Source organism: Delphinapterus leucas, chromosome 11 (genome assembly GCF_059928025.1).
Source record: "Delphinapterus leucas isolate spDelLeu-1000000601 "Yukka" chromosome 11, BTC_Dleu_Yukka2, whole genome shotgun sequence".
Taxonomy (NCBI): domain Eukaryota; kingdom Metazoa; phylum Chordata; class Mammalia; order Artiodactyla; family Monodontidae; genus Delphinapterus; species Delphinapterus leucas.
In genome coordinates, this window is record NC_143139.1 from 1,270,665 (window position 1) to 1,295,227 (window position 24,563).

Below are 24,563 nucleotides of genomic sequence, written 5' to 3' on the forward strand. Positions count from 1 at the left end.
CACAGTTGGTGGGAATGTAAATTGGTGCGGCCACTATGGAAAAGAGTATGGAGGTTCCTCAAGAAATAAAAAACAGAATTATCATATGACCCAGTAATTCCACTCCTGCGTATCTTTCCAAAGAAAGTAAAAGCACTAATTTGAAAATGTATATGGACTTCTTTGTTCATTGCAGCATTATTCACAACAGCCAAGACAGGGACACAACCTAAGTGTCCATGGATGAAGAAGAGGTGGTGTATATACAGTGGAATATTACTCAGTCACAAAAAGAAGGAAATGCTGCCATTTGTGACAACATGGATGACTTGAGGGCATTCTGTTAAGTGAAATAAGTCAGAGACAAATACTGTATGACCTCACCTGTATGTGGAATCTAATGAACTCACACCAAACGGATTAAAGACCCAAATGTAAGACCAGACACTATCAAGCTCTTAGAGGGAAACATAGGAAAAACACTCTTTGACATAAACCACAGCAAGATCTTTTTCGACCCACCTCCTAGAGTAATGGAAATAAAAACAAAAATAAACAAATGGGACTTAAACTTAAAAGCTTTTGCACAGCAAAGTAAACCACAAACAAGACGAAAAGACAACCCTCAGAATGGGAGAAAATATTTGCAAATGAAACAACGGACAAAGGATTAATCTCCAAAATATACAAACAGCTCATGGAGCTCAATATCAAAAAAACAAACAATCCAATTAAAAAATGTGCGGAAGATCTAAATAGACATTTCTCCAAGGACGACAGATGGCCAAAAGGCACATGAAAAGATGCACAACATCACTAATTATTAGAGAAACGTAAATCAAAACTACAATGAGGTTATCTCCTCACTCTGGGTCAGAACTGCCATTATCAAAATATCTAGAAACAGTAAATGCTGGAAAGGGTGTGGTGAAAAGGGAACCCTCCTGCACTGCTGGTGGGAATGTAAGTTGATAACCACTATGGAAAACAGTATGGAGGTTCCTTAAAAAACTAAAAATAGAACTACCATATAACCCAGCAATCCCACTACTGGACATATACCCTGAGAAAACCATAATTCAAAAACAGTCATAGGGCTTCCCTGGTGGCGCAGTGGTTGAGAGTCCGCCTGCCGATGCAGGGGACACGGGTTCGTGCCCTGGTCCGAGAAGATCCCACGTGCCACAGAGCGGCTGGGCCCGTGAGCCATGGCTGCTGAGCCTGTGCGTCTGGAGCCTGTGCTCCACAACGGGAGAGGCCACAACAGTGAGAGGCCCGCGTACCACAAAACAAAAACAAACAAAAACAAACAAACAAAAAAAAAACAGTCATGTACCACAATGTTCATTACAGCTCTATTTACAACAGCCAGGACATGGAAGCAACCTAAATGTCCATCGACAGGTGAATGGATAAAGAAGATGGGGCACAAATATACAATGGAATATTACTCAGCCATAAAAAGAAACAAAATCAAGTTATTTGTAGTGAGGTGAATGGACCTAGAGTCTGTCATACAGAGTGAAGTAAGTCAGAAAGAGAAAAACAAATACTGTATGCTAACACATATATATGGAATCTAAAAAAAAAAAAAAAAATGGTACTGATGAACCTAGTTGCAGGGCAGGAATAAAGAGGTAGACGTAGAGAATGGACGTGAGGACACGGGGTGGGAGGGAGAAGCTGGGGCAAAGTAAGAGTAGCATCGACATAGATGCACTACCAAATGTAAAACAGTTAGCTAGTAGGAAGCAGCCGCATAGCACAGGGAGATCAGCTCGGTGCTTTGTGACCACCTAGAGAGGTGGGTTAAGGAGGGTGGGAGGGAGGCTCCAGAGGGAGGGGATATGGGGACATATGTATGCATGTGGCTGATTCGCTTTGGTGTACAACAGAAACTAACACAGTATTGTGAAGCAATTATACTCCAATAAAGATCTATTTAAAAAACGAAGGTGGTCAAAAGGTACAAACTTCCAGTTATAAACAGGTGACCATAGTTAATAATACTGTACTGTGTATGCAAAAGCTAGTAAGAGAGTAGATTTTAAAGGTTCTCATCATAAGAACAAATCTGTAACTGTGTGAGGTGATACATGCTAACTAGACCTACTGGGGATCATTTTGCAGTGTGTACAAATATCAGATCATTATGTTGTACACCTAAAACTAATGTTATAAGTCAATTACATCTTAAAAAAAAAAAAAAAAGTCTGTGATTTGGAGAACTCGACAACAACAAAACTCAAAGCCCCCAGAGTGCCTAGGAGCAAGAAGGAAGGTCCAGAATCTGTGCTGCAACGTCCTGACCGCCCCCACCCGCAGTGGCCCTTCTCCGGGGTTTCAATCCCTGCCTGGTCCCCAAATGCTTTCTCCAGACTGCCCCCACCCTGGGTTGCCTGCTGGCATAAAAACACCTCTGCTTAGTGAGATACCTCTTTGCCTCACAATTTCTCATGCCCCTTTCTCCCTGCATCATAACGTGTTATAATTTCAGCAGTTCCCATCTGATGTGAATTCTGAACAATTATCATTTTATATAAATTGCATCACACACATTTGGGAAAAAATATGTACGTGGTGCACCAAGAGTCTGTTTTAAATTTCCGTGCTACTTTTCAGCAGTGGATGGGACTTATGACCTGAAGACACCTGTGGCAGTTCAATAGTTTAAACTCCAGTAGTTTAAAGAACAAGTACATACAGTCGAGTCAACAAAAACCAAACAAAAAACTAGCAGTTAAAAAAAAAAATCTTACACTGTTTTGCATTGCAACTTTTTTTCTTTAGAAGGGGTCAGCTGCAGATGGGGCAGGGTTGTGTTTAATGCTGTGCAGAGAAGAGGCCTGTGGGACCAGGACAGGGTTTCAATGAGAAGCTAATTAGAAACAGCACTTTGAAATCCTCTCAACAATTACAAATAGAATCTGGCTGAAGCTGAGCCCAGGACTCCCCGTCCATGCCCCCCACCCATCCCCAGCACACATGGGACCTGAGCTCCCTGGCAATGGCATGCCCAGAGTCTCCTGACAAAAACAGTCCAGGAGGTCAGGGAGACAGTGTCCCTTCACTGGTAGTTCCCCAGGAGTCATAATTAAAAGACTTTCTGAGGCACTAAGATTGGACTCCTGGGTGACCAGAAACCCTGCCTATAAGCCATTAAAGACCTGAAGGTTTTCTGCTGTTTAAACAAAAGCACAAAACTCATGCCACACTGAAGGCTTTCTCCAGGATGTTCAGCACTGTAACTGACATCATGAATCTCTTCAATACCACGGTTACTTGTATCTAAGACCAAAGAGCAGAATAAACAAACAAACAATGCTGCAAATAACCTAAAACTTTAGTGTTTGAAGCCAGGCTTTTGCTGGCAGCAGTGAAGAACCTGCCTATCTGTATTCAGATTACTCTGCAACCAGATGTAAACTAGGGCATTTAGGACTCAGCCCAGGGCAGTGAGCAGAAAATGGGAAGACTTTCAAGGAGGTGGTTAACTGTCCAGATACAAAGGCAGCGAGAGCCCGTCAAGGGGAATAAGGCAGAAAACCAGTTGAGAACTACAGCTGGACAGCCTGACTGAGGCCACCTCCAACCAGGGCCTCGAGGGAAGGAGGGACTGGGGAGACCTGCAAATCAGGCAGAACAGAACTGCCTCAGTTTACCTCCTGGTACAGACATACTTATGAGCTGAAGAAAAAAGACACAGAGGATAAGTCCAAATATACTGGAAATACAGAGATTTATAAATGAGCTTCTCCCCTTTCGGGGATCAAGGTAGAATGCACTCGGTTAATGGCCAAGTCCCTGAACACACAATCTTGCAGTCACATCAACGGCCGCAAGGCCGCAGACGGTCCACACTGTCACAAGCCAGCCAGACACAGCCTCCAGGAGAAACGTGCTCTGACCACTAACTGCTTGAACAGCCAATGGGATGGATGCTAACAGGAGACAAGGCATTAAAAAGTGAAGCGAGTCTGGGAACTGGGCAGCAGGGGAGGCGGGGGGTGCCCCCTCAGTCCTGCCCGCGCCCCCCTCCCCCATCCAACCACTGTCATCAAACATCCCCGCCCCCTGCAGTCCAGGTCCCTCAGGCCTCATTCCGCCCCCATCTGCCCACTTTTACATTTCAGTAAATACAAACAGCAGTTTCGTCCCTTCCTACAACCGTAATGCTGAACAATGTCACAAACGTTCCCAAACAGAGGTGGCTCCCAGGGACTGCTCCCCACAAAGCACCTCTTCACCAAACACTGTCTCAACTCTTACCCTGCCCCTCCCAGTTCGCGTCCCCCTCCAGGACATGCGAGCGCCCCTACTGCACAGGGAGCACCGGAAGCCCATGGACGTCCTGCTCCAACTAAGGAAACGGGGCCTGAGATGCCGAGAGCTCTCCTCACTGCTGCTTCCTCTGCACTTTGTCACTATTCCTTTGTTTTCTTTCATGGCCAGACTTCTCAAGAGGTCAAACACCACTCTGACCAATAGCTCCTCTTTTACTCACTTGCAACACGACCTTCATTCCTATCATCCTCTAGTGAAACACTTCCCCCAGAGGCCATCCTCCCCTCTAGGCCCACGCTCCCAGAGCAGGGACCCTACAGCTACTTGCTCACCTTGCAGTTGTTCCTGATGGGGTCTGACCCCAGATGTGTCTTCCTGAAACAAAGACCGAACGACATAGCCTCCGACCACTGCCTCCCATGGACAAACAAGCAGGGGACGGCCAGGGGACTCCAAAGTCTGACTGTTCCAGCCCAACCGCCACTCTGAGTCACAACATATCTTACACGCCAGCCACGACCCAGCACACACGCTCTCCGACTGCACTGCACACGACCCTGCCTCTGTACTTCTGCTTGCCTTGACCCTCCGCCCGCACTGCCACCGTCAAGACCTCAGCCACCCTGCAGGGCTCAGACGACACAGCTCTGCTGCTCCAACTCTCGGCCCCAGTCCCTTCCATCTGCGCCTCCTGTGTTCCTATTACATGTGTGTCTGTCACGGAGCGCATCATTCTCCTCGGTATTACAGTAAGTGACGACGGAGTATCATCCCCGGAGATTAGGGGAGCCCAACAGTCAACTTACGTCTTATTTTTACCACTCCTTCTCTTTCTAGAAATGCATCTTATATAAAAGAATACTCCATAAAGGCTTGAGGTTTTAAAAATGAAATCAAGGTAAAGAACTTGGGATAGAAGAAGTACACGAAATAAAATGGGACAATCTTTTCTGAACAATCTTTTTCTGTAAACCCTTCTCTCTGCTCCCTCTCACACACTCACCTATTGCTCAGTGGACTTGACGGACAGGTGGTCAGACCTCCGCCCAGGCTGCAATCCTGTCCGTGTCCGCTGTGGACGCTTCCCCTACAGTTACGAGTGAGGGAGAGCGAGGACAAGATGGGTGAGGGTACCCTCAGCTGCTGCTGTCGCTGCCCCTGCCACCAGTCGAGAGGGGCCTGGAAGGGCCAGGTGAGGCTCTACCTAAACAAGGGCCCGTGGCACCCCAGGCCAGTCAGCAAAAATGACAACTCAGCTCTACAAGGCCCCAAGCAGCTTGTTCACTTAAAAACGTTCAAAAAAGCTCAGAGATACCATGTTTCAAACTCCCTGAATGGTGTTAACACTTTTAACAAGTTTTGTCTCATATTACCAAGGAAAAGCCAGTTTCATCACCTCGGGCTGCCGGGAGCGGCTCTCAAGGCGGATTCCGAGCAGCAGGAGGGCAGCTCTCCTCTAGAGGCGGTTCTGTGGCCGGTGAGGCTGGAACAGGTAGGAGGACGAGAGACAACAGGCTCAGCCACGAGCGATCGCAGAGCTTCCTGGGGGTGTTAGACCCCCAGATGATGTCAGAGGCTTGGCAGCGGCCGTTACACGGAACTTCAAAGGCCAACGTCAGTTTTGGAATTTCTGTGGACTGAGCCCCAAACCCTCACCATCATAACCTCGTATTGAGAAATGGTAAGCAAGGGCTGTGCAGGTGAGGCGAGTACGCTCTGCGGCGTCACATCAGCATCATGTACGTGTGGTCTGGCACCACTTAACTGAAAAGCTTGAGACCTGTGGCATCAGCGAGGTAAAGCGGCGAAGGATGGGAAAAGCTCAGCGGCGCTCCTGCCACTAAGTGATGGTCTATGCAACCCAAACGAGCCACAGAGCGGCAGGAGATCTGCTGAGATGGGGTCTGGGGAGCTTTCCCATTATGAGAATGAGCAGCTTCAGTAGAGGTAAAATCCCAACCGTCAAAGGGGGGCATGGCCCCCTTTACCCCAAAAGCTACTGCAGCAGCTCCTCAAATGTGCCTATGAGCGACTCCTTCGGAAGTTCAGGCCCAGGGGAAGAGCCCTCGGGCCACGAGCTCTCTCAGGGGACCAACAGCAAAGGGGCCAGGGGGCCACCTCCACCTCTGCCGAGTGAGGCAGGTGCTGGGGCCGGACAGCGCTGCGGTTTCCCTGTCCTCACAACCATCTTCTATGTGACTTATCAACTTATCTGTTAAAGACCTGATATGTATAACACACCTGACTATCACTGTCTGTAACCTTAGCTAAAACGCTTTCACTAGTCTACACCCCCCTGACTTTAATCTTGCCATAAAAGTTTAACTTTCATGTGGTCAAAGCGGCCTTACCTTCTGGTTCTTTCATTATTTCAAAGTTTACAGGACTATCATACCTCCATGAGTTATCCCAACAGCTTTGCCTCTCTGTAGACTTGCAATTATTTTGGTAAGAAACGTGGATTTAGTTTTCTATCAAAATTCCTCGCCAGTTACAAGCCGCCATAAACAATGGAGGGACCAAGTGTCAATCCATCGCTAAGTACTAGGCCAGGTACTGGACAATGGTCCTTCCCACAGAAACTGGGAAATTACAGCACTTCATATTTTACTAATAAGAAAATTGAAATTCAGAGCTATCAGGAAGCTCATCCAAACGGGCAGCTAGAAGAGGGCGGCGCCACACCTACGGGGGTTCCTAGAGGAAAGCTCACGACGCGCAGCCCCCCAGACCCTGCGGCTCTGCGCTTGTCATGCTGCACTGTAGCCTGTAACGGTGTCTATTCTGTTTTACTGGCATGTGATTTCCATTTCACACTCAAATCATAGGTGTGTTTATTACTAGAACAGATCCCTTTCGGCCAGTATAACTTGGATGGGTACTGGTAGGTACACACAGTCACTGTCAAAGGAAGAATCTACACAGTGTGTGTGTTTTAACTTAATGTATAAAAATGTACTGCCATTCACTAGTCATATGATGCAGGCCCACTGAGGGGGTTCCCGGAGATTCCCTCCTACCCTCTTATACCTTTATCTGCCCTTCCAGTTTTGTTTTTATAATCGCAAGTGAGATGTTAATGATACTTGCAATCCAAATACCGAAATGATAAGATTGTAATGAATTTTTTTCCTTTCATTTTTTACTATTTTATCCTAATTTGACAGTCAACCTTTCAGAAGCAACTCATCTTTGTTTTTAATAAAAACTTTTTATAGAAAATTTTATGCCCTTATTTTGTTTCATAATATTTAATTGTGTGAATTCAGTAACGAGAACAACGGACACACACAGGTCTGTGAAAACATCAGCAGGATGCCCAGCTCGCAGGTTGTCATTTCCCGTGGGTGGCCTCTTGAATGAAGACCCCCCCGAGGGTGCTTCTGATGTCTGGCCTCTGTGCCAGGACAAGGCAGTGCTAAAATGGGTCACCCCACTGCCCCCACCCGCAATATCTACGTTCACCACGTATTCTCGAGGAGAGCTCTGTTACGCTGGGACTTGGCTAAGGCGACAACAAACCTCAATTTATCTTGGTGACGACTGACATCTAAACTTTCCTTCAAGAAACACAGAGGTCTGGCATCCTTGCTCGAGATGTGAAGAGATACACGTCCTCACAGCTTTGTACCTTCTTCTCTCTCATCAATTCTGCACAGGCACAGTCAGATTCACAGCAGCACCCGTTTTGCTGCGGCGGCCAGTAACTGTTAACCTTTAGCAGGCATAGGAATGAATCACAGAGCAACAGAACTACCTCCAGCCATCCTGCCGGGCTGGGACGAGAGCAGGGCGGGATCCGGCGTCTAGCGCGCGGTCCAGGTGATGCCCACGCAGGATGTCGGGAGCCAGCACTGCTGTGAGCGCTAAGCAACAGACTTCGTTAAGTGCAATTCTATTCCCCCAGACGAAACGCTCTAAAATTCTGCCTCTTACTCTTTTCTTACGTCACACACACAAGACTTCCAAGACAGTATTCCCGTACCACACATGCCACTTAACCCCGATGGGTTATGAGTTATTATTCTTTTGATGAGGAAACGGTCTTTACTTGTTAGTGCACTTTTAAAGGCTTGACATTTATATTACTGAATGAAGAGCGTATTTAAATTCATCAGGAATGGGGCACTAAGATAACTATATCTCAATGGACACAGTAACCAAGCCACTTCTTTCTTTATTTTTGAACTGTTTGGAAATTATCTTTTCGTAAAGGTTTAGAAAATTTTACCTGTGAATAAATCTAAATGATTCTGGAGCTTTTGATGGGATGCTTTCGTGAAAACTCTTCTTCCCTAATTACTGGTCTGCTAAGGTTTCTGGCTGCATAAGATTCTGGGTTTTTTTGGGGGAGGGATCAACACCACATTTCACTAAGGCTTGCAAATTTACAGCACTGTATAGCTTTCAAAATATCAAATCTATTATTTCTTTTTTCAGCTTCTAATTTCATGGTTCTTGAAATTTGTATTTAAGGTTTACCTTATTTTAATTTTTTGTTGTCTTGCAAAGAATCAACTCCTGAAATTTTCTGTATCAAAACCATCCATTTTATGCCTGTAAAAGTTTTTTCCCTTAGTTACACTATTCAAAAGTCTGAGGTTGAATATTGCAGTTAAAAAGACAGAATTATAAAAGAAAGTTTAAGCAGATTAGGTAAATGCCTTACAGATGATTTAAGGTGCTGTCATTAATCATATCAATAAAGTCATATACAAGGTTATGTAAAGTTATAAAACCAGCTCTATTTAATAGCTACTTTAAGAAAACTAGATTACGTATTTCAAGTCCTGGAAAAATGGTCACAGTGCACTGTGGAGGACAAGATCCAAGTGTAATTATAGTCAACGGGATTAAGGACGTCGATGGGGAGATGCTCACCCATGAAAATGCAATTCCGTGACTTTCTACAGTTCACCCCAAAGCACCAACCTGCTCAATGGTTACAAATATCACTGGAGTCACGACAAATCAAGTAATGTATCTGTCACGTGACCCCCACCGGGGGTGCTGCAGCAAGAGTTTAAAAACACTTTCTCCTCAAATGCCAGGGGCAGTGCTCACATTTTTCTGTCTTCTATTAAAAAGTATTAAGAATCAGAAGCATCAGATTTATGGAAACTGGGTGGCTGCCAGGCACCCACCACAGAACGGGTGTTCCAGGAGGTCACCTGTGGGGTTACAATGATGGGGAAGACATGGCTCCTGATCCAGAGTTGCTTAGACAACTCCCAATGAAATGAAGCCGGGAAGCACACCGGGGGGGTACACCCTCGCTTGGGAGAGGCAGGGGAGAGCTCACAGACACAAGGTCCTCAAGTGGGGTTTCTGAGAGCCTTGGAACAGGCGGGGTGCAGGACGAAGCCAGGGTTCAGTGCCCTACAGTCAGAGGGCGCAGCCAGCACTAGAACCACAAAGAAAAGCACCTTTAGAGCCTGCTGTTAGAAGCAGACAGACCAGAAGATGATCTTTTTTAAAAAGGAAAGAAAAAAAGGCAGCAGTCTATGTACAGGGAGAGGTACACACAGGGTGCTCTGCAGAGACACACCTGGGGCTCAAGGGGTGGTTCCCAGGGGATGCTGGGGAGGAGGAGAGCTGGCTCCCAAGGGTGAAGAGTGGTGAGGACAGGGTAGAGGCATGAGAATTAAATCACATGGCCCATAGTGAAGGAGAGTGGGGGCACGAGGTCCCATTTTAATGTCCCAGATGAAGAAAGATGAAGGCTGGACCAGCTGCAGGAGAGCGTGGAGTGGAGGGTGCTCAAACCTCTAATGAAGGAACCCTTTACCAGAGCAGCCTGACGCCACACACGGAGGACAGGGACCCTGTCTGCACACCTTCTGGGCAATCATGCTGCAGATCTCGGGCAGGAAGTCCTCGCTGAGGAGCTTGTAGAGCTGCCGCTCTCGCAGGGAGGTCCTCTCCCGGAAACTCTCGGTGACCTGTCTCCACTCCTCTTCTGTCTGGCACAGGAGCCACCAGGAGCCTTGGCCTGGCCCCTGGGACCCTAGAAGAGAAAGGGGTGGCTCAGTAAACAGATCCCATGAGACCTGTTTCTTTCTATCTTCAGTTTCAGTTGGACCCTGGGTTATGATCAAAGCCAGGTAATCAGAAAAATGGGGGGCCCATTACCTTTTAAGGTTGATGCTGTGTACTTCTGATTTTCCTGTTACTATCATTGTTTACAACTAAGAGATAAGAATACGTAAAGGCAATACAAATATAACTATTGTAACCTTCATGATAGATTCTAATATACTAGAAATGCTTTAATGTATTTACTTTTCTGCAAAAATGGTTTTGACTGAGCTTTTGCAGTCTCGCTTGTTGCACTGAGATACACTAAATTGCTATTTCTCCCCAAATTTATACAATTTGGATTCCAGAACCGAAGTCTAGGTAGGAACCCAGTACACTTCCTTATGTAGTAAAGCATTTTACTGGGTTGGCCAAAAAGTTCGTTCAGTTTTAAGTAAAAATAAGACAGATTTTTCATTTTCACCAAGAACTTTATTGAACGTATTCACTAACCGAACAAACTTTTTGGCCAATCCAATACATTAAAAGAAAGCTCTCGGAGAAGCTGCTCATTCATTCCAACGTTGGGTGTCTATTCTGCTGGGCCTGGGTAAGGGGGCCCAAGTGAAAAGACCTGGTCCTGCTCTCAAGCTATCCGTCAGGGGGAGAGATGGGCACAGGGAGACGATGTGTGAAGGGTGAGGAGGCTAATCAGAGGTTACTGTAAGAGTCGTAACGCTCTGCACTCGACTCTGGAAAAGGACACGAGTCAATCATGTTCATGCAATCCCTTCTGACCCCGACACAAGCCATTACCATTTCCTGTCTGCGGCTCAGATGCTAAGGAGTTTTCTTCCTGCTTTTCACTGAAACACAGGAAAAAGAGGCACCAATTAAAACAAAGACATGGGGCTTCGCTGGTGGCGCAGTGGTTGAGAGTCCGCCTGCCGATACAGGGGACACGGGTTCGTGCCCAGGTCCGGGAAGATCCCACATGCCGCGGAGCGGCTGGGCCTGTGAACCATGGCCGCTGAGCCTCCGCGTCCAGAGCCTGTGCTCTGCAACGGGACAGGCCACGACAGTGAGAGGCCCGCGTACCGCAAAAAAAAAAAAAAAACAAACAAAAAAACAAAACAAAGACATGTCCAAAATTGTTGTCCTCCCCTGTAAGGTAGACCCATGACTTACTACCAAGAGTGTGTGTTGGCGCAGAGAGGAAGGACAGATACACGGGGACACAGGAAAGGAGAAGTTCAGTGTCCACAGGTAAATGCCAAGAAAAGGGCTTCCTCCCAGACTGCACTGAGGGTGGCACTGCAGGTGAGGCGTACTGAATTGGCCCTCACAGCAGGCTGGGGTGAAGAACACAGGTTCTGAGGCCGGGCCACCTCTATTCAAGGCTTGCCACCACCTACCCTGTGACCTCAGAAAAGTCACTGAACTTCCCTGTAAAATGGGGCTATTAATAATGCCCACCTCACAGGGATGCTGGAATTAAATTATAAAATACAAATGTGCTCATCAGCCCGACAGTGTTAAGTCTCCCTGAACCATGAACGACATTCTCTGGATTTTCTGGTCTCTTTTCAACCACCTAACCCAGCACTGCCCCGAACAGCCTCCCGGGAGAAGGAAAACGTCCTGTACTGTCGCTGTCCAACGAGGCAGCCACGGGCCACGAGTGCCTGGCTCAGCTGAAGTGTGTCAGGTGTGACTGAGGAACCAAACTTTAAATTTTATTCATTATTTTTAAAAAATAATTTGTTTTAGGGGCTGCCCTTTCTCTTTACTTTTTCTCCCCCTTTTATACATATCTTATTGTCTACATTTGTTTTTCATCATTCTTTAAAAAACGGAGGTATAGTTTTAGATGTACAACACAATGATTCACAACTTTTAAAGATTATACTCCACTTATAGTTAGTAAAAAATATTGGCTATATTCCCTGTGTTGTAGAGTATATCCCTATAGTTTATTTTACCAAGTAGTTTGTACCTCTTAATCCCCTATCTTGCCCCTCCCCCGTCCCTCTCCCCGCTGGTCACCACTAGTTTGTTCTGTTTCTATGAGTCTGTTTCTGTTTTATTATATCCACTAGTTTCACTTTTTAGATTTCACAAAATTTTATTTAATTTAAAAATACTTAAATACTGTATTGGATACAGAACTCTAAAGAATAAAATCACCAGCAGAGGGTAGCATAAGCACACATATGCTTCTTAAAATGACTACAGCCCCACCACTAAGGCACTTTAATTGTTGGGACTCACAGGGAAACTGAGAGAGTACAGAACAGATTTCTGAATGTATCAGGAGGTGTAGATCGCTAACAAAATCCAGAAACAGACGTCTTGTGTATAAAACATGATTATAAGAACATTTCTCACAAATACTGGTGGGAGGAAAGCTGCAATCTGTAGTCAAAATTTCTGGAAAGTGTAACACTGACTGTTGTAACAAAAAAATCAAATTCTGATTGATTTATTCGTCATCTGATTCCTAAAAATATCTCTTAGTAGTTAATAAGCAGCACAGTGAAATCTGGTTCACTTCAGGCATTTAGGTTACTTAAGTAGTTCTAAAACGCCGAAGGAAGAAGCAGCTTCTCCTGTGTTATTAGAATTTTTAAGACTATGACCTAACTTCCATAAGTGAATAATGACAGATCTGATCCTCAAGTAAAAGGAAAAAGTATTTCTACACAGAACAGGTCAGATTCTGAAAACTCTTATATTGAGATTCACATGGTGGGAATTCCTAAAAGGCAATGACATATTAAAATAAAATTTCCTGGGACTGCCCTGGTGGTCCACTGGTTAAGACTCCGCACTTCCACTGCACGGGATGCGAGTTCGATCCCCCTGGTTGGGGAATTAAGGTCCCACATGCCGCGCAGTGCGGCCAAAAAATAGTAATAATACAATTTCCCAATCGTAAGAGAATCTTTTTCTTTGCTAAAATTAAATATAAAATAAACACTATAAAAATGTTTAAAGTCTTACCTTTTCTTTATTGTAAGAAATTGTATTCTACATAGAACAAAGCATGTTTACTACTAAAATCTCCTTACCAAGAAAGAATTAACTCCTAAACTCATACACAGTATTAACTCTCTCCACACTCCTGTGAAGAAACGTGTGGTGTAGGGATGGGATTTTCAGGGCATTTCCTGCAGGCGGGCTCGGTTCTCGGTGCCGTCCACTGTCACGTTCACTGTCAGAGTCCCCACTGTCCAGTGAAAGCGAGGGGCCAGGCAGGAGGCCCCCGAGGACTGTGACGCAGGGCCCATGTCCCCCCGGAGGCACAGAAAGCAGGATGGAGGCGAGTCCCTCCAGCGTAAGGGTTCACGTTAGGCACCTACACAGACTAACAAGATTTACTCACCTCACTAGAGTTTCCTCCTGCAGTTTTTTCCGTTTTGGGGGTCTTCCTCTTCTTTTCCCTGTTTTCCCAGGAACACTTGAGACATTTTTTTGTCCTTCAGTTTCCCTAAGAAATAGTACGTTAAATAGAAATGTTCTGTCATAGGACTGATGCGTTACACATGATTTATAAGCTAGTGATCATGGGGCTGCCCTGGTGGCGCAGTGGTTGAGAGTCCGCCTGCCGACGCAGGTGACACGGGTTCGTGCCCTGGTCCGGGAAGATCCCACGTGCCGCGGAGCGGCTGGGCCCGTGAGCCATGGCCGCTGAGCCTGCGCGTCCGGAGCCTGTGCCCCGCAACGGGAGAGGCCACAACACTGAGAGGCCCGCGTACCGCAAAAAAAAACAAAACAAAACAAAAAACTGGCTTTAAGCTAGTGATTAGCTTTTCTGGCCATGAGGTTATAAAAAGGAACAAAGGCAGCAGTTACAGGGAAAGAGCAGGGTGACCTCCCATTTTCCATTGTTAAAACGTGGAACCAAGGAAAACAACATCTCCCACATGAACATCTGAGTGAGGCCTCAGGCTTCGCTAACAGCAAAGGGCCCAGCAACCGGGACGTCTGGGGAAGATGCAGCATCGCTCTGGGATGCTGGGGACAAGCCCTCTTCCTCACTGAGGACATCAGCTCTAGTAGGAGAAGGGATTCTCCAGAACCCACTCTGCTGGAGGGAAAGGCCCCGGGGAGCACTTGTGCTGCTGAGAACCTGGCGGGCAGAACGGCCTCTGGGGTGGGGCCGCTGAGAGCTGGGCTAGAGATTAATTCCTTTTCACTTTTGTGTGAAATAACTCTTTGCCATCTCTTTGTAGACATGCTGCTACAGCTAATTCCTTCATGAGAAAAAATAACTTGTGCTGCGGAATTCCGATGTATTTGATTTTAACGACGCTCTTCTAACAGTGGCTATGGCAGCCCTGACCTTTAGGAAGGTACCTGCTCAGAGAGAGCTCTCCGTTGGATTTTCCTTGCACTGGGTCCTCCTTGTACATTCGTGTCCCATAGAAATACCAGTAGAGGGCCCCGGAGTTGTCCTCACCCAGCGGTTCCACACGGAGACTGTCTGCATCCAGGCCCTGGGCAGGACAAGGAAAGAGGTTTGGGCTCACAACGAACAAAACTAAAGAGACAACTGAAATGAGGATTCTGAATTTATCCTCACATATCCCTCATGTTAAAATGCTCAAGCATCTTAGGTAATTCTCAGTCAGGGTACCCGACACACGGGACGGGGAGAAGGTGCCTGCCTTAAGAGCAGGATACGGAAGTACTTCACATGAATCCCATTGCCACCGTCGCCCCTACCTCGCCAAAAAAAGAGCAACCCAAAGGGATTTTGATGAACATGTGACATACTTGGTTTAGACATGTATTCTGTGTGTACCAACAAGAGGAATGACAATTCCAACAGGAGAGTCTGGTGCTGTGGCAGCCTCGTCCCCCATGACGCTCTGTCGCCGCCGGCCAGTCCGGCCCGGGGCTCCCCACTCCCCCAGCCTGACCTGCACTGCCAACCCTCGGGGGGTGGAGGCCGAGACCTCAGCGAAGACTGTGCTGGGCTGCTCTGCGGTTTTCACCATGGTGCCCATCTGAGCCCACGAGCACCGTCGACGCAGTTCATCGTTTCTGACCAACCTCTCGGTGAGGGCAAAGCAGAAGACCGTCCGTGCCCTCCCTCTGAGACAGGATAAGAGGGAGGGGGGAGGCGTCCACAGCCCCACCCAGCACACACATCTACAATGTGCACACGGTGTGCGGTGAGGATGGGTTAAAGTCCTTGGGAGGTTTCATAAATATTTCAATTATTCTAAGTCAAATTTCAGACCTCAGGAAATAAAACTCAGTGACTAATGTAACTGCAATTCTGACTGATGACAGGGCAAACAGGAACCTATGATTGTTCCCATGTCAGCGGGGACTCGGTACACAGAACGAAGAACAAACCAAAGTAGAAGTTAAACCAAAATAAAATAACATGCAGTCATCTGAGCGTGTGGCTTGGATCCCCCTGGCAACAGTGGTAACAGCTGCATCCACAAGATTCCCAAGACCAGCACAGCATCCCAACGCTGGCTGCTCTAACTTCTGCTCCAGGGACAGGGTGCCTGTCAGCTACGCACCTTGAGGAGATCGAAGACATCGTCTGCGTCCAGCCGGTAGTCACAGAGGCGGTGGAGGATTTCCACACGGGTGCGAAGGGGCAGGTCCTGGAAGCTGGCTTCCCTCAGGGGGTTAGGCTTCCCTTCCTCCAGCTCCCAGCGGTAGCTGATGATGTCCTCCAGGTAGCTGTGGAAGGTCTGAGGCCTACCCAGGCGGCCCCAGACACAAAGACACGTGAGTACCACATAGAGAGGGTGGTGTGGAGGGCGGGGCGTGCTGGAGGTGGTGGGTGGCTGGACAGCTGACAAATCTTCAACAGCAGCAGGAGTGGAAAGTGCCAGGAAGGGCCCAGGGATCCCTTGAGGAAACACTATGTTATTACACCATCTCCTGGGACCTGACACCATCAAGTCCCAAAGATCATCAATATTTAAGAAGGTTGCGGGACCTTTCCTGGTGGCACAGTGGTTAAGAAATCGCCTGCCAATACAGGGGCCACGGGTTTGAGCCCTGGTCCCGGAAGATCCCACGTGCCGCAGAGCAACCAAGCCTGTGTGCCACAACTACTGAGCCTGCGCTCTAGAGCCCGTGAGCCACAACTACTGAAGCCTGCGTGCCTAGAGCCCATGCTCCGCAACAAGAGAAGCCACCGCAATGAGAAGCCCGCGCACCGCAACAAAGAGTAGACCCTGCTCGCCACAACTAGAGAAAGCCCGTGCACAGCAACAAAGACCCAACACAGCCAAAATTAAGGTCCACAACTTAGATGGCAAACAGCAAAGAACGGCAATGTCTGCCTGGCCTAATCCATTTATAGTTCAGGTTAAGATGCAAAGGTTTGAAAAAACCTTCTCCAGAACACAGGAGGCTACTCCAGGGAATTCCCTGGCGGTCCAGTGGTTAGGACTCCATGCTTTCACTGCCAAGGGCCCAGGATCAATCCCTGGTCGGGGAACTAAGATCCCACAAGCCGCTCTGCGTGGCCAGATAGATTAATTAATTAATTAATTTTAAAAGAGGCTACTCCAACGTGTAACTATACTTTCATGTGCTGTTACACGTAAACTTGTGGGTGTGTTACGAAACACTAAATTTGAGGGTTTTTTTCTATAGAAAACATTTAAGACAACTTAAATTTTTGATGAGTACCTAAATGTGCCTTGTATATAACAAGTGCTGTTTGTTAGTTATTTCATATCTCAACTATTAAAGAATCTGGATATAATTTCACCTAATGCTTGATTTAAAAATATTTTTCTCAGGCTTCCCTGGTGGCGCAGTGGTTGAGAGCTCGCCTGCCGATGCAGGGGACACGGGTTCGTGCCCCGGTCTGGGAAGATCCCACATGCCGCGGAGTGGCTGGGCCAGTGAGCCATGGCCGCTGAGCCTGCTCGTCCAGAGCCTGTGCTCTGCAGCAGGAGAGGACACAGCGGTGAGAGGCCCGTGTACAGCAAAAAAATATATATATATATATTTTTTTCTCACTAAACAAAGAGCTCTAAAGGAATTATGTGTCAATATAATCTTTACAAGAGGCATGTATCATGTTAACTTATAATCTATGTAGTTATATTTGCAGAAAAAGTCAGAAGAAATACTCATAGAGAAAAAACAAAGGGCCTTAGGCAAATAAGAAATTAAACATTTTGCTTTTTCAAAGAGAGAAGAAACTTTATTTCCTTCCTGTTGATACCTCAAATGCGGACACTGTGAATGTGGTTACCTTATCAAAATGCAGCATTACACCTGGAAACACAGGGCTCTCAGCACCATGACCTGAGCCCTGCTTGCAGGCACCTGCGGGAGCCTTGGGACCAGCCTGGCCTCCGCCCGCAAAGCCCATGCTACCCCTTCAGGTGGAGGAGCCGACAAAGAGCAGCTCTAGCTGGCGGTGAAAAGCAGGTCGTGTGGCAAAGGAGAATATGAACATAAAACGGGGTGCTTTTTCGTTTCAAAGAGTGTGAAGAAGACAACCTGCCTTTGGTAATAAACCCCTTTATCCGCCACATGCTTTCTAGGATTTCTACTGCACACCAAGTACCCTAAACAACCAGGTGTGTTCTTCCTGCAGTAAAATGAAACGTGGACTCCATGACATGAGATCATGACATGAGATCATTCCACGAGGACGCGGCAGGAGGCGAGGAAGCACAAACAGCCGCGATCTGCCTGAAAGCCCCTCCGTGTCCCAATAGCTGCATGTCTGAGATTCCTTTCCAACAGCCCTATTAACCTACTCAGTTCCAATTACATCACTTCTGCTAAAAGTTTAAGTCATCTCCATACCACCTTACCAAGAGATACTAACGGACTTACAATTCAAGATCACTCCTTTACCTTGTATATAGATAAGCCTCATAAAAATCTGTATCTCTTTCTTTTAAGGGTCAGATATTCGAGGGAAAAATTTTTTGAAGGCAGCCTGGTCAAGGGTATTTGAAACGAAAAGGCTCAGTAAGCCAACAATTAGGGTTAATACTCTGTACTTCGCGGTTCTTCATCTTCTCTAGGACACAAAACTCTTTCAGAATCTGGCAAGACCATGCACTCCCGCCCTCAGAAAAATGAGTGCCGTGATCCTGTGTGCTGCTCAGAGGAAGAGTGCGTGGCAACAGCTGCTACAAACTGATCCTACGTTGTAAATCTCTCAGCTCAGCTCAGGGCACTTCTTCCTGAGTTGTCACTAATCCTTTCAACAGGATGTGGGAACAAAAAGATGGAACCAACTGGAGGTTCTGAGCACAACCAGGTCAGAGCTCCTTGTCTGAGAAAAGTTCCAAATGCTAATTATCCCTTTATTTCTTAAAATAGTTTGCACAAGAGAGAGAAAAAAAGACAAAACTATCTTTCCACAGTCGCAGAGTGAGCATCTCTTAGGACCCCAGCAGAGAACTGCTTATTTTCCTTCAGACAGAACAGGCTTGCACTGTGAGACCCACATTCCCAGGGACAGCGCGGCCCGAGTGGAGCTGGCAGGACCCTGCACCACGGAGGAAACAAGCTGCCTGAGAAGATCACAAGGGAGAAGGCAGGCTCTGTGTCAGTTCTGAGACGTGAAAGTGTATGTGCAGCCCACACACAGGGAGCAAGGAAGACCTGGCACCGCGGGTGCCATGTGGAGACTAAATGGAAAAATTTTATCTTCCCGTTTGCTATGGCTACTGGGGCAGCTAATGAAACACCCGTGTTCACAGTTAGGCCACGTTTAACACAAGTACTGGGGGACCTCCCTGGAGATCCAGTGGTTAAGACTCCGCACTTCCAGTGCAGTGGGGGAGGGTTCAATCCCTGGTCGGGGCACTAAGATCCTGCATGCCACACAGTGCGGGCAAAAAGCTTAAAAAAAAAAAAAAAACACACATAAACACACAAATACTGGATTGAGATAAAGATTTTGGTTCCAAGTGAAGCAACAAATAAAAGGCTCCATATGAAAATTTGATGAAGTGCTTATTCTTAAAGATCATAAAAAGATTCAGCCCAAAACAACTAAAATAATGTTTCTTCTATAGGACTATATAGTGCCTGCCATATCCTGAAATATATCCTGAAATCAATGTGATAGCCAGGATAAGTAAAAAATCACGACAATTTCAAATTAAAGGAAAATATGATTAAGATACAAAACATATCTTTTTAACTGGGAAATATGTATATAATATAGATTTTATTTGTGTATATGAATGTTTATGTTAAGTAACAAAGAAAAGTATTAAAGGTCATCTGGGGGATTTCCCTGGTGGCGCAGTGGTTAAGAATCTGCCTGCCAATTCAGAGGACACGGGTTCAATCCCTAGTCCGGGAAGAAGATCCCACATGCCGCAGAGCAACTAAGCCCGGGTACCACAACTACTGAGCCTGCATGCTCTAGGGCCTGCATGCCACAACTGCTGAGCCCACGTGCTGCAACTACTGAAGCCCACGTGCCTAGAGCCTGTGCTCCGCAACAAGAGAAGCCACTGCAATGAGAAGCCTGCTCGCCACAACTAGAGAAAGCCTGCGTGCAGCAACAAAGACCCAACACAGCCAAAAATAAATAAATTTATTTTAAAAAAAAAGTCACCTGGAAATCAACATGTATTAATCTTTAAATAACCCAAAAGAAAGCACTGAAGGACAAAGAGAGGAGAAAAGAAGGAAACACATGAAAAGACGCTCATTTGTCATTTGGGAAATGCAAATCAAACCCCAATAGGGTACCAGGTCACACCCACCAGGATGGCTAAAATTAAAAAGATAAGAACAAGTGCTGACCACTTGTTAACAAGGACGTAGAGTGGGAACCATCATATACTGCTAGTTGGAATGTAAAATGGTGCAGCAACTTTGCAAAAGTTTGGCAAGCTGCTCAAAACTTAAACACAGAATTACCATATGACCCAACCATTCCACTCTTAGGTATATACCCAAGAGAAATGAAAACATACATCCAAACAAAAACGAGTAGACAAATGTTCATACACAGCAGCATAATTCGTAACAGCCAAAAAGCTGAAACAGCACCAACGTCCATGAACTAACAGATAAATAAAACATGTACCTATACAACGGAGTATTTTGGGGCCATAAAATGAATGAGTATGTGATTCACACTACAACACGGATGAATTCTGAAAACATGCAAAGTGAAAGTAGCTGGATACCTATATGTATGCATTCCACCTATAAGAGGTACCTAGAATAGTAAAAACAGACAGGAAGCACATTAGTTAGTGGGACTGGTGACTGGAGGAAGCAAGGAGTGACCGCTGATGGGTGTGAGGGGTCTTTGGGGGTGATAAAATGTTCTGGAATTCAACACTGGTGATGACTACACAACCTTGTGAATATACTAAACACCAATGAATCGGACACTTAAAAACCCCCAGAACAGTGGAAAACCAACCATACCAGTAACTGCACTAAATGTAAATGGACTGAACAGCCCAGTCGAGCACTGCCTAGAAGGAAATTTACAGCTTTAAAATGCCTGTATTGAAAAGAAAAAAGGCTCATAACAAGTATTATAACTTGAGAAGAAAGAAAAAGAAGAGTAGGCTAAAGCCAAAGTAAATAGAAGAAAATAATAAATCAAAAACAGAAAAACAATTTTTTTAAAGAAAACAGGCAAACAGTAGGTAAAGTTAAAAGCTGGTTCCTTGGGCTTCCCTGGTGGCACAGTGGTTGAAAGTCCGCCTGCAGATGCAGGGGACGCGGGTTCGTGCCCCAGTCCAGGAGGATCCCACATGCCGCGGAGCGGCTGGTCCCGTGAGCCATGGCCGCTGGGCCTGTGCGTCCGGAGCCTGTGCTCCCCGACGCAAGAGGCCACAGCAGCGAGAGGCCCGCATACTGCAAAAAAAAAAAAAAAAGCTGGTTCCTTAGTAAGCATTTGAAAAGTTGATAAACCTGTAGAAAGAATAGAGGGAGAGAGAGAGAACAAATTCCAACATCAGGAATGAAAGTGGAGAAACCACTGTAGATCCTACAGATAGTAAGAGAATATTATGAATAGTACTATGGAAATAAATGTAAAATCTTAAATAAAATAGACAAACTCCTTGAAAAATGCCTAAATTACTTACCAAAATTGACTTAAGAAATAGAACACTCAGGAGAAAAGGGAACCCTCCTACACTGTTGGTGGGAATGTAAATTGGTGCAGCCACTATGGAGAACACTTTGGAGGTTCCGCAAAAAACTAAAAACAGAGCTACCATATGATCCAGCAATCCCACTCCTGGGTACTTATCCAGACAAAACTGTAATTTGAAAAGATAAATGCACCCCTGTGTTTATAGCAGCACTGTTGACAACAGCCAAGACACAGAAGCAACCTTCACCCATTGACAGATGAATGAATGGATAAAAAAGACATGGTACATATATACAATGGAATATTACTCAACCATAAAAAGAGGGTGAAATAATGCCATCTGCAGCAACATGGATGGACCAAGAGATTATCATATCAAGCAAAGTCAGAAAGACAGACAAATACCGTATGATATCACTTATATGTGGAATCTAAAATATGACACAAATGAACCTATTTACAAAGCAGAAACAGAATCACAGATATAGAGGTCAGACTAGTGGTTGCTATGGGCAGGGGGGAGAGGGATGGACTGGGAATTTGGGGTTGATAGATGGAAACTATTACATTTAGAATGGATAAACAACAAGGTCTTACTGTATAGCACAGGGAACTATATTCAATATCCTGTGATAAACTGTCATGGAAAGGAATATGAAAAAGAATGTATATATGTAAAACTGAATCACTTTGCTATACAGCAGAAATTAACACAACACTATACTTCAATAAAATTTTTTAAAAAAGAAACAGAACACCCAAATAGCCTTAATCTATTAAAGAAATCAAATCAATAATACTCAATCAAAAACTTGCACACAAAGAAAACTACAAACCCAAAGGCTTTCAGTGGTGAACTGTTTGGAAGAAGTTACACAAACTCGGACTTCCCTGGTGGTGCAGTGGTTAAGAACCCGCCAGCCAATGCAGGGGAAACGGGTTCAATCCCTGGTCAGGGAAGATCCCACATGCCGCAGAGCAACTTAAGCCCGTGCGCCACAACGACTGAGCCTGTGCTCTAGAGCCCGTGAGCCACAACTACTGAGCCCACGCACCACAACTACTGAAGCCCGCGCACGTAGAGCCCATGCTCCGCAACAAGAGAAGCCACCGCAACGAGAAGACTGCATACTGCAACGAAGAGCAGCCCCCGCTCGCCGCAACTAGAGAAAGCCCACGCACAGCAACGAAGACCCAACGCAGCCAAAAATAAATGTAAATAAAATAAATAAATTTTTTAAAAAAAGAAAAGAAATTACACAAACTCTTTCAGAAACGAGAGAAGGGAACACTTCTCAACCCTTGTGCCAAAACCTGACAAAGATTCATAAGAAAATAAAATTACAGACCAATATTCTTCATAAACATACATGGAGAAATCCTCAACAAAACAGCAGCAAACTGAATTCAGCAACAGACAAAAGGGACAGCACTTCATCACACTTGAGGGTGAAAGGCTGAATACTTTCCCTCAAGATCAGGAACAACACAGGAGTTGTGGCCGGCACAGTAATAAGACAAGAGAAGGAAGCTCTTGGGACAGAGAGCCGGGATAGAGGCTGGAACGGAAACAGACTACAGAAACTCCTCAGTCAGCAACAACACCAATAAACTAAGAAGTGAATTCAGGAAGACTATAGTAACACGGTCAATATAAAAACCTCACTTGTATTTTACATATAATGGCAACAAATAGCTGGAAAATATAAAATACTTAGGCACAAATGGAAAGGTGTACGGTATCTTTACAATGAAACTATACAATATTCCTGAAATTAAAGAAGATAAACAGGGACTTCCCTGGTGGTCCAGTGGTTAAGACTCCACACTCCCAATGCAGGGGCCAGGGTTCAATCCCTGGTCAGGGAACTAGATCCCACACGCCGCAACTAAGACCCAGTGCAGCCAAATCAATAAATTAAAAAAAATTTTTTTAATAAAGGAAGATAAACAAGTGGAGAGATACATATCATGGTCAAGGACTGGGAAACTCAACATTGCTCAAAATGTCCATTTTCTGTAGCAGGCCTTTTTTGGGGGGTGGGGGAGTTGACAAGCTGATTTTTAAATTTGTATGCAAAGAACCCAGAATAGTCAAAACATTTAAAAAGCAAAACTAAAATATAAAAAGGTAGAGAACTCACCAATTTCAAGACAATCTGGTACTTGTATAAATATAAGACATATAGATCAATGGAATAAGGCAGAGTCCAGAAACAGACTGAACATAGATGAAATTCGTAAGGAAAAATGGACACTGATTGACCTTCTACTTCATACCATACACGAATACTAACTCAAAATGCATCATAATGCCAACTGCAAAAAGCGCTAAAACTGTAAAACTAAGAGAAAACCTCAAAGAAAATCTCTTGACACTAAGGTATGTCCTGATTTCTTAGGAAAAAGCATACTAGAAAAAACTGATAGATTGGACTTCAACAAAATTAAAATTTGCTCTTCTTTAAAATACAGTGCCAAACAAATGGAAAGGCAAGCTACACATCAGAAGAAAATAGTCACAGCCCATTATATATCTAGTCATCAGGGAAATGCACATTAAACCCACAATGAGTTACCACATTACACACAACAGAATCAGTAAAATGAAAAACTGGGTAAAATTAAAATTAACAGATGTCGGGAAAGATATGGAGCAACTGGACTGTTCATGTGTTGCCGGTAGGAGAATAAAGGTCACCGCTGCTTAGAAAACAAGTCAGTATCAATCGTGCTCTCACGCACGACCCAGCCGATTCCTGAGAGAAACGAAAAGACATCCACGAAAACATCCGTGCAAGTGTTTACAGCTGCTCTATTCTCAACAGCCCCAAACTGGAGGCAACATACAAGTCTACCAACTAGCAGACAAAAAAACTGTCATATATTTTTGCACTGGAATCCAGTGCAGACCCCCTCCCCTAAAAGGAACGAAGAACTGGTACAAATAGCAGTGTCAGTATCACACAGACCCTGTGCTTCCTCAAAGAAGCTGGACACGCAGAGCCCACACTGCATGATCCCAGCCACACACACACGAAATTCTAGAATAAGGCAAAACAATCTGCATCAATAAAAATCAGGTCACTGCGTGGGATGCAGTGGGGTTTTGGGGGTGTGGGGAGGTTAGATTTAGTGCAAAGGGCACTTTCTGAGGAGATGGAAATGTATTATCTTGAGCAGCATG

At 45.5% G+C, this 24,563-nt stretch overlaps 1 protein-coding gene across 6 annotated transcripts in view; it reads right to left on the reverse strand.

Moving 5' to 3' along the window:
• The window catches only part of CECR2 (CECR2 histone acetyl-lysine reader), a 156,281-nt gene that overhangs the window by 32,718 nt on the left and 99,000 nt on the right, over positions 1–24,563 (reverse strand). For 5 of the 6 annotated variants that reach the window (XR_016394832.1, XM_089920097.1, XM_089920101.1 and 2 more), the window contains exons 3-7: positions 15,825–16,008; positions 14,641–14,780; positions 13,667–13,771; positions 11,098–11,147; positions 10,101–10,270 (exon numbers count right to left, since the gene is read on the reverse strand). Coding sequence is in view for 5 of the 6 variants with exons in the window: in XM_089920097.1 (XP_089776223.1) it covers positions 10,101–10,270; positions 11,098–11,147; positions 13,667–13,771; positions 14,641–14,780; positions 15,825–16,008 (649 nt within the window). In the remaining variant the exon portion in view is untranslated. The other variant, XM_089920100.1, reaches the window with a different exon arrangement.